General features: G+C 45.7%; 1 protein-coding gene across 1 annotated transcript; it reads right to left on the minus strand.

Annotated features, from left to right (window-relative positions):
* Window positions 1-827: 827 nt before the first annotated feature.
* Window positions 828-10,178, minus strand: LOC137345760 (nuclear factor 7, ovary-like). Its single transcript, XM_068009016.1, has 7 exons — window positions 9,762-10,178; window positions 9,459-9,554; window positions 8,583-8,808; window positions 6,108-6,134; window positions 4,993-5,106; window positions 4,821-4,875; window positions 828-903 (listed from the first exon to the last, which is right to left on the minus strand). The coding sequence occupies exons 1-7, from the start codon at window positions 10,176-10,178 to the stop codon at window positions 828-830; spliced, it is 1,011 nt and encodes a 336-aa protein (XP_067865117.1).
* Window positions 10,179-10,385: the final 207 nt, after the last annotated feature.

Raw genomic sequence — 10,385 nt, forward strand, 5'->3', positions numbered from 1 at the left:
TACACCCCTCCCTATCTCTGTAACCTCCTCCAGCTCTATACACCTCCCTATCACTGTAACCTCCTCCAGCCCTACACCCTCCCTATCTCTGTAACCTCCACCAGCCCTGTACACCTCCGTCTCTGTAACCTCCTCCAGCCCCTACATCTCTCCCTATCTCTGTAACCTCCTCCAGCCCTACACCCTCCCTATTTCTGAAACCTCCTCCAGTCCCTACACCCCTCCCTATCTCTGTAACCTCCTCCAGGCCCTACACCCCTCCCTATCTCTGTAACCTCCTCCAGACCTACACCCCTCCCAATCCCTGTAACCTCCTCCAGCCCTACACCCTCCCTATCTCTGTAACCTCCACCAGCCCTGTACACCTCCCTGTCTCTGTAACTTCCTCCAGCCCCTACATCTCTCCCTATCTCTGTAACCCCCTCCAGCCCTACACCCCTCCTATCTCTGTAACCTCCTCCAGCCCTACACCCTCCCTATCTCTGAAACCTCCTCCAGTCCCTACACCCCTCCCTATCTCTGTAACCTCCTCCAGCCCTACACCCTCCCTATCTCTGAAACCTCCTCCAGTCCCTACACCCCTCCCAATCCCTGTAACCTCCTCCAGTCCCGACACCCCCCCTATCTCTGTAAGCTCCTCTAGCTGTACCAATTTCTGAGATCTCTGCTCTCCTCTAATTCTGTGTCGTTAATCTTCCCTGATTTTAATCGCTGAGGCATTAGCAGTTGCGGTTTTAGTTGGTGGGCCCTAAGCTCTGGAATTCGCTCCCTAAATCTCTCCACCTCTCTCTCTGTCTCCTTAAGGACACCACTTAACACCCATCTGTTCATCCGAATATCACTTTATGTGGCTTTGCGTAAAATGTTGCTTTATGATGCTTCTGGGAAGCACCTTTGGATGTTCTAGAACATTAAACGAGTTATATAAAAGATAACCTGTCACCCCACTGCCTCTCTCACACCCACACCCTCTCTCTGTCTCCCCTTTCCCTCCTCCTTCTCTCTCGACTTCCTTGCCGCTATATCCTCCCTCACCCTGTCCCACTCCCCTTCTCTCATCCTCAACCTACTCTCACTCTACCCAATCTGTCTCTCATCCTCACTCACCACCCTCCCTCACCATTTCCCCATCCCAACCCCTGTCCCACACAGTGACTGTCCCCCTCCCATTCCCTGCGTCCCTCCCTCTTTCACTCCTCCCTCTCTATCCAGTCCTCTGCACTGCGTTTGTTATGAAAGTGTACAGAGAGCTTGACTGTGTATCTCACCTTTATTTCTTCTCCAAGCTCCCTTTACGTTTATTTTCACTAAATGAAGAATTAGTGAAGAACCTCACAAGGATGTGGTGCTCAGTAAAATGTTCAATTATGTCAGGAATGGCTGGTCTAAATATCACTTTATGTGGCTTTGTGCAAAATGTTGCTTTATGATGCTTCTGGGAAGCACCTTTGGATGTTTTTTGAACATTAAACGAGTGATGATGAGAAATTGCAGGAGTATTTCACATGTAGAAGTGAACTGAGTATAGATCAAGGCTGTCTCCTTTGGGGTTTAACAGTCATTATTCTGCCCATGTTTAGAGAGAGATTGTTAGAGAAACTTCATCAAGAGCACACAGGGATAGTCTGTTTGAAAGCAGTAGCAAGAAGCTATTATTGGTCTCCAAAGATAGATCGAGATATTGAAGAATTGGTGAAAAATTGTGGTGTGTCTCAGAATGAGAAATGATCCAACCAGATTCCTTTCATTCCATGGTCAAACACAAGAAAACCGTGGAAATGAGTACATGTCGATTTCTTTGAAGTGGAAGGGAAAGAGTATTTTGTTGTCGTCGATAGCTATAGCAAGTGGATTAATGTCGAATTAAAAACAAGAAATGCTGGAACCACTCAGCAGGTCTGGCAGCATCTGTGAAAAGAGAAGCAGAGTTAACGTTTCGGGTCAGTGACCCTTCATCGGAAATGACAAATATTAGAAAAGTCACAGGTTGTAAGCAAGTGAGGTGGGGGTGGGGAAAGAGATAACAAAGGAGGTCTAGATTGGACCAGGCCACATAGCTGACCAAAAGGTCACGGAGCAAAGGCAAACAATATGTTAATGGTGTGTTGAAAGACAAAGCATTCGTACAGATTAGCTATTAATATACTGAATATTGAACAGCAGCAAGTGCAAACCTGAAAAAAAAACAGTGGGTAAGCAAACTGAACAAACTAAGATGAAACGAAAAAAAATGCAAAAAAAAAGATTGTAAAAAAATGTAAATAAAAATGTAAAAAAAGGGAAGAAAAAAATAACTAAAAATGAAAGTAAAATGGGGGGCTGTCATGCTCTGAAATTATTGAACTCAATGTTCAGTCCGGCAGGCTGTAGTGTGCCTGATCGGGAGATGAGATGTTGTTCCTCGAGCTTGCGTTGATGTTCACTGGAACACTGCAGCAAGCCCAGGACAGAGATGTGAGCATGAGAGCAGGGGGGAGTGTTGAAATGGCAAGCAACCGGAAGCTCAGGGTCCTGCTTGCGGAGCGAGCGGAGGTGTTCTGCAAACGGTCACCCAGTCTGTGCTTGGTCTCCCCAATGTAGAGGAGACAACATTGTGAGCAGCGAATACAGTATACTACATTGAAAGAAGTACACGTAAATCGCTGCTTCACCTGAAAGGAGTGTTTGGGGCCTGGGATAGTAATCTGTAACCTCATGGCCTGGCATATCCCCCACTCTCCCATTACCATCAAGTCAGGAGACCAACCCTGGTTCAATGAAGAGTGCAGGAGGGCATGCCAGGAGCAGCACCAGGCATACCTCAAATGAGGTGTCAACCTGGTGAAGCTACAACCCAGGACTACTTGCATGCCAAACTGCATCAGCAGCATGCAATAGACAGAGCTAAGCGATCCCATAACCAACGGATCAGATCTAAGCTCTGCAGTCCTGCCACAACCAGTCGTGAATGGTGGTGGACAATTAAACAACTAACTGGAGGAGGTGGCTCCACAAATATCCCCATCCTCGATGATGGGGGAGCCCAGCACATCAGTCCAAAAGATAAGGCAGAAGTATTTGCAAAAATCTTCAACCAGAAGTGCTGAGTTGATGATCCATCTCAGCCCCTCCTCAAGTCCCCAGCATTACAGATGCCAGACTTCAGCCAATTCAATTCACTCTGCGTGATATCAACAAACGACTGAAGACACTGGATACTGCAAAGGCTATAGGTCCTGACAATATTCCGGCAATAGTACTGAAAACCAGTGCTCCAGAACTTGCCGCACCCCTAGCCAAGCTGTTCCAGTACAGCCACAACACTGGCATCTACCCAGCAATGTGGAAAATTGCCCGGGTATGTCCTGTACATAAAAAGCAGGACAAATCCAACCCGGCCAATGACTGCCCCATCAGTCTACTCTCAATCACTAAAGTGATGGAAGGTGTCATCAACAGTGCCATCAAGGAGCACTTGCTTAGCTATAACCTGCTCAGTTTGGGCCTCTCAGCTCCTGACCTCACTACAGCCTTGGTTCAAACATGGACAAAAGAGGTGAACTCAAGAGGTGAGGTGAGGGAGTGACTGCCCTTGACATCAAGGCAGCATTTGACCGAGTTTGGCGTCAAGGAGCAAAACTGGAGTCAATAGCAACCAGGGGGAAAACACTCTGCCGGTTGGAGTCATACCTAGCGCAAAGGATGTGGTTGTTGGAGATCAATCATCTGAGCTCCAGGACATCACTGCAGGAGTTCCTCAGGGTAGTGTCCTCGGCCCAATCATCTTCAGCTGCTTCATCAATGACCTTCCTTCAATCATAAGGTCAGAAGTGGGATGTTCGCTGATGATTGCACAATCTTCAGCACCACTCGTGACTCCTAAGATACTGAAACAGTCTGTGTAGAAATGCAGCAAGACCTGGACAATATTCAAGCTTGGGCTGATAAGTGGCAACATTCACGCCACACAAGGGCCAGGCAATGACCATCTCCAACAAGAGAGAATCTAACCATCTCCCCTTGACATTCAATGGCATTACCATCACTGAATCTGCCACTATCAACATCCTAGGGGCTACCATTGACCAGAAACTGAACTGAAGCAGACATATAAATACCGTGGCTCCAAGAGCAGGTCAGAGGCTAGGAATGCTGCAGCGAGTAACTCGCCTCTTGACTCCCCAAGGCCTGTCCTCTACCTACAAGGCACAAGTCAGGAGGTGTGATGGAATACTCTCCACTTGCCTGGATGGGTGCAGCTCCATCAACACTCAAGAAGCTCGACACCATCCAGAACAAAGCAGCCTGCTTGATTGTTTGTGGATGGTGTGCTATTCACTCCCTTCACCACTGATGCACAGTGGCAGCAGTGTGTACCATCGACAAGACGCACTGCAGCAACGCACCAAGGCAACTTAGACAACACCTTCCAAACCCGCGACCTCTACCAACTAGAAGGACAAGAGCAGCAGATGCATAGAACATCACCACCTGCGAGTTCCTGTCCTAGTTACACACCATCCTGACTTGGAACTGTATCGTCATTCCTTCACCGTCGTTGAGTCAAAATTCTGGAACTATCTTCCTAACAGCAATGTGGGTGTACCGACCTCACATGGACTGCAGCAGTTGAAGAAGGCAGCTCACCACCACCTTCTTAAGGGCAACTAGGGATGGGCAAAAAATGCTGGCCTGGCCAGCGATGCCCACATCCCATGAAGGAAGAAAAGAAAAATACAGGTTACCGTCAGCCCAGCTGATCCATATTGGTATTTACCCTCCTGTCCTCCCTCCATGAGGGAATAGTCCTAATCACACATCCCTTCATCCACCTCACCAACCTAACCTCGAATGTCGACAGTTTCTGTGTCAAACCATTAACATTGTAAGTGAATTCTACAGACACAACTTGGGAAAGAATCATTTACAATTGAACACAAGCTGGGAGTTCCATCACCCCTGTTGACCTGGATACAGGATTACTGGTGGAGGCAATGTCATCCATTCATTTACCTTGATGGATGATTTCCTTCATTTCTCTCCATCGTTTATACTGTAAAGGACCTTTGTATGTCCCCAGGCACACATTCCCAGACATAGCAGTGGGCGTCTCCTCAGAAAACCTGCCAATAGCATTAATATCTGTCAGAGAACACAAGGACAGAAGAACATCAAGAACTAGGAGCAGGAGTAGGCTATACACCCCCTTGAGCCTGCACCACCATTCAATAAGACCAGGGCCGATCCTCAACCTCAACTCCACTTCTCCACCCCATCCCCATATCCCTCGATCCCTTAAAGTCCCAAAATCTATTGATCTCAGCCTTGAATATTATCAGTGACTGAACATCCACAGTCCTCAGAGGTAGAAAATTCCAAAGATTTACAACCTTTGAAGAAATTTCTCGTCTCAGTCCTAAGTGGCCACTCCTTTACCCCCTCGTTTGAGACTCTTCAGCCGGGGGAAAACAGCTTCTTCACATCTACCCTGTCACACCCCCTCATTGAAACAGAAGATTGAGATCAGCTCTAAATCCTGTGAACTTTTGTTCTACTTTGTCTGTGGCATGTAGGTCTGGAGACCAAAACTGGACACAGGGCAGCACAGTGGCGCAGTGGTTAGCACCGCAGCCTCACAGCTCCAGCGACTCGCGTTCAATTCTGGGTACTGCCTGTGTGGAGTTTGCAAATTCTCCTTGTGTCTGCGTGGGTTTTCTCCGGGTGCTCCGGTTTCCTCCCACAGCCAAAAGACTTGCAGGTTGGTCGGTAAATTGGCCATTAGAAATTGCCCCTAGTATAGGTAGGTGGTAGGGAAATATAGGGACAGGTGGGGATGTGGTAGCAATATGGGATTAGTGTAGGATTAGTATAAATGGGTGGTTGATGGTCGGCACAGACTCAGTGGGCCGAAGGGCCTGTTTCAGTGCTGTATCTCTAAACTAAACTCTCTCGGTGTGGCCAAAGCCCTGTACAATTGCAGCAAGACTTCCTTCCTCTTGTTCTCCAAGCCCCTGCAATAAAGGCCAATTTTGTATGAAGTGAGTTAACACTACAGGATTCAGACTAGAAAACACAGTGGGATGTGGAACTGCTACATCAGCAATAGTTCATTATTGACAATACATATCTGTCCCTCCAAGAACTAACCTCCTTGAAGATAAAACAGAAACAATGTTAGTTTGTTGTTGCAACTTCATGGAACACAAAAGCACGTTGAAGTGAATTAAAAGCAAAATGCTGCGGATGCTGGAAATCTGAAATAAAAACAACAAATGCTGGAAATACGCAGCAGGTCTGGCAGCATCTGTGGAGAGAGAAGCAGAGTTAAAGTTTCAGATCTGACCTGCTGCGTATTTCCAGCATTTCTTGTTTTTATTACTGAAGTGAATGAAACTGGGTGAGGTGAAAACCAACTTGGGACAGTGCCTTCTCATCAATTCCACACTCAATGTACCCTTGACACACATTCCCAATCGATTTCATCACTTCACTGAAGCTTCACTTTGTTTTTACACTTTACAACAAGTCCTCTGAGCAATTAGAATTATTAATTAATATCGGCACGTGAGAAAGAACCAATCTGGATTTTTTATAATTCGTTCATATGATGTGAGCATTATTGGTAAGGCCAGTATTTATTGCCCATCCCTAATTGCCCTTGAGAAGTTGGGGTGAGCTGCTTTCTTGAACCGCTGCAGTCCGTGTGGTGTAGGTGCACTGACAGTGCTGTCAGGGAAGGAGTTTCAGGATTTTGACCCATGACAGTGAAGCAATGGTGATATAGTTCCAAGTCAGGATGGTGTGGGGCATGAAGGGGAACTTGCAGGTGGTGGTGGTGTTCCCATGTGTCTTCTGCCGTTGTTCTTCTAGTTGGAAGAGTTCACAGGATCTGGTTAGAATTCCAGGACCAACATAAAGCTGGTTTGTGCTGAGGAATGTCAGGTTGGCAGCTCAGCTCCAAGTCAGAAGTATGTGGGGCTCGAGATGGGAAATCAGGATAAGAGGCACTGCAGCCCAGTGCTGAGGGGCTGCTTTGCTGCCAGAGGTGCTGTCCTCATCCAGCGGTGCTAAGCCAAGACCCCTCTCACCTCATTCTCCCCATTCCAGTAATTAATATCAGGATGTTAAAGATTCTATCACACCATTCCCCCCTGAAGTGATACTAAGCCTTTATAAAATACTAGTTTGGCCCCAGCTGGAGAATTGTGACAAATTCTGGGCCCCACACTTTATGAAGGATTTGGTGAATGTACCGAAGAGATTTACTGGAATGGTTCCAGGAATGAGGTTATTACAGTTACACAGATAGACTGGAGAAGCTTGGGTTGTTCTCCTTAGAGCAGAGAAACCTAAAAGGAGATTTGATCGAGGTGTTTAAAATCATGAAAAGGTAAATCAGGAGAAACTGTTTCCAATGGCTGAAGGATCGATAAGCAGAGGACACAGATTTAAAGTGATTGGCTGAAGAACCAGAGACGACATGAGGAAAACATTTTACACAACGAGTGCTCAGGATTTGAAATGTACTGCCTGATACCCCCTTTTAAACCCATTTAATACTTCCAAAAATAAATAAATAAATTAGAATTCAGCAAAGTTGAGCCAGAGGAAGGGAAACTACGAGTCACTGTTCAGACTTCGAAGGAGGGAGCAAGTGAGAGTTGAGAAGTTATGTGATATAATGGGTGACATTAAGAGATGAATGAAGATGAATTCAAGGTAAATGATGACAGGTGGACAAAGGGACACATGTTAAACAGGGGGAAGTTAAATTTAGGATGGTCAGGAAGTTCTTCACTCATTGAGGACACATGGGATGGATTTCCAGATAGAGGGTGGAGTGAAGAATCCAGGAACCATTGCACAGACAGATCAGTGTGATCATTGAGCAAAGTGAAGGAGAAGAACTGGAGATTCTGGAGCTGGGATGGGGAAAATGGCTCCCCCTCCCCCACCATCAGCTCAGAGGGTTCAGATGGATTTACTCTGCAGCTCTTACTCTTGAATTCAAAAAAATATTGATACGTAAGGTATAAGTTTAGAATGTAATAAACAGCTAATATACTGGAAACAAAATTAAACCCCATGGGATTAATAGGGATATTGGGTGCATAGATATAAAATTAACAAAAGGACAGAAAGCAGAGAGTAATGGTCAATGGTTGTTTTTCATTCTGGAGGGAGGTTATACAGTGGTGTCCCCCAGGAGTCAGTATTAAGAACCTGCTCTTTTTGATATATTAATGACTTGGAGTTGGGTTGACAGGGCATCATTTCAAAGTTTACAAAGAACATGAAATTCAAATGTAGTAAACAGTGAGGGGGTTAGTAACAGGACATGGACTGGAAAAATGGGCAGAAACATGGCTGATGAAATGTAACAGAGAAATGTAAAAAATTGCATTTTGGGAGGAAGAATGAAGTGAGACAGTATAAACCGATTGAAACCAATGGATGTCAGCAGCAGAAACCCTGGCTTAGGTTCCCCTTTGTTGCTGAGCAACCTGGAAGCCAAGTTACAGATATCCACCATTGCCATGGCAACGAATCATTGGGAGGGGACAGATACCTTCAACCAGAATCAAGGGGAGGTGGGATCTTCAGAGAGGTCAAGTCACTTTGATCCAGTTTGACCTCAATGTTAGTGATGTCCAGCTCACTGGAGAAGAGTATCGTGTGCATTTTTGTCAGGTTTCTTTCCATTCCTGTCAAGTTACTTTCCACCTGAGCTTCCAGCTTTTCCATCAACCATTGCTCTTGGTCATTGAAGAACTGGTGCAGGTCAGCAAACTGCTGTGTAACATGGCATATCAGATTGCACCCCATTTCCTTAATGAAAGAGGATCAAATATACACAGGATCTTTAGAATTAAGCAGAATTGACAAGAGAGATCACTTGTCTTATTTTCTTCTTGACTGGAAACAAGTCCTACAATATCCTCAACATTCTCCAAACTAAACAATTGTGAAACACACACTTGCAGCCTTGGCCCAATTGGCAGCCTCTCTGACAAAAGTTCATGGTTTCATGACCCACTCAAGAGACTGGAGCACATGATCTCGGCTGAAACCTTCAGTTCAGTACCGAGGGAGAGCTGCACTGTCGGAGCTACCAACCTTTGGATAAAATATTAACCTGAGGCCCTTTCTGTTCTCCCAGGCAGATGTTAAAGATCCCTTGGTACTATTGAAAAGAGCAAGGAGTCCTCCCAATGCCCCAACTGACATCCCTCCTTCAAAACAGTATCAGAAACAGATTAACTACTCAGTCATTTATTTCACCAGCACATGCAAAATGGCTGCCTCATTGAAGGAAAACTTGCATTGATATTACACCTTTTACAACCTTGAAACTTCCCAAAGCACCAAGTGTAGTCACTGTTGTCATGTAGACATTAGCCTGTGTAACAGCCACAACACACACAAAGTGACTGCAGATTGTAAACCTCTCTGGACACAGGTAGATCAGACCAACTTACTTCAGTTTGTACAATCTCGAGTCCTTGTTTCTGCAGCACAATTTTCAAAGAGACCACCTTCTGGTTTCGTGAGTTTAAGAAAGTAACTCCTTTATTCTGCAGGGGAGACAGGAAAGAAGTGTAATGAGCTGTGATACCCAGATACAAGACTAGTTCTGTAAAGTTACTAAGTAGAAGAGAAGCCAGAATTACCCCATGATAAAGTAAACAGGAGACCCCAGTCCACCTTCATGTACTGACTGAGTTGTACATTTCCACCATTCCCCCCATCACCATTCTCACCGTTGAGAAGGGATCCCATACCTTGCATGTTGTGATGAATTCAATTCTCTCACTAAATTTGTGCTGCTTGTGAAGTTTCGAGTCCCTGCACACCGGGCAGATGAACATCCCGTCCGTCTCACAGGTTAGGGTCAGTTTTTCTTGGTGTTCCTGGCACAGATGCCTCTCCTCCTCAGTCACCTCCTGCAGACCAGTCAGCCTGTGAATCTTGTCCACCACATTCCTCAATACACGGTTGGGCTGCAGGGTCAACTCTGCAGCATCCTCACTGCAATGGGAACAACAGACAGACCCTCCCTGCACCTTCCTAAAGGACATAATGCAGGAGCAGCAGAAATTACACTCACAGTCCACTAGGACAGGATCAACAAATAACCCGAGGCAAAGGGGACAGATGAGGACTTCTCCATAACTCCCATTCTCTACACTACAAGACATGAAACAATCAATCCTGAGACAGGACAGTTACGAATATTAACCCAACAGCTCTTCCCCTCCTTTTAACAAATTGTGCACTCACAGCAGAGGAATGAATCAGGTACATTCATTCCACATTCATGTGTTTTATTGGATCCCTTTCCATCTAATTGAGTTTAATTCATTCCCCAATGCTGCAAAGTTGGGTTGCCTGGTAAAGTGGATCTT

This window comes from Heterodontus francisci, chromosome 29 (assembly GCF_036365525.1).
Source record: "Heterodontus francisci isolate sHetFra1 chromosome 29, sHetFra1.hap1, whole genome shotgun sequence".
NCBI lineage: Eukaryota > Metazoa > Chordata > Chondrichthyes > Heterodontiformes > Heterodontidae > Heterodontus > Heterodontus francisci.

What these genes read in the sequence shown, in the direction of transcription:
- LOC137345760 (XM_068009016.1), bottom strand. Translation starts at nt 10,178, where the DNA reads ATGTCTTGTAGTGTAGAGAATGGGAGTTATGGAGAAGTCCTCATCTGT. An exon ending in AATTCATCACAACATGCAAG is followed by an intron (nt 9,555 to 9,761) that starts GTATGGGATCCC and finishes TCTCCCCTGCAG; the next exon opens with AATAAAGGAGTTACTTTCTT. An exon ending in TCAAAGTGACTTGACCTCTC is followed by an intron (nt 6,135 to 8,582) that starts TGAAGATCCCAC and finishes TCTGTTTTATCT; the next exon opens with TCAAGGAGGTTAGTTCTTGG.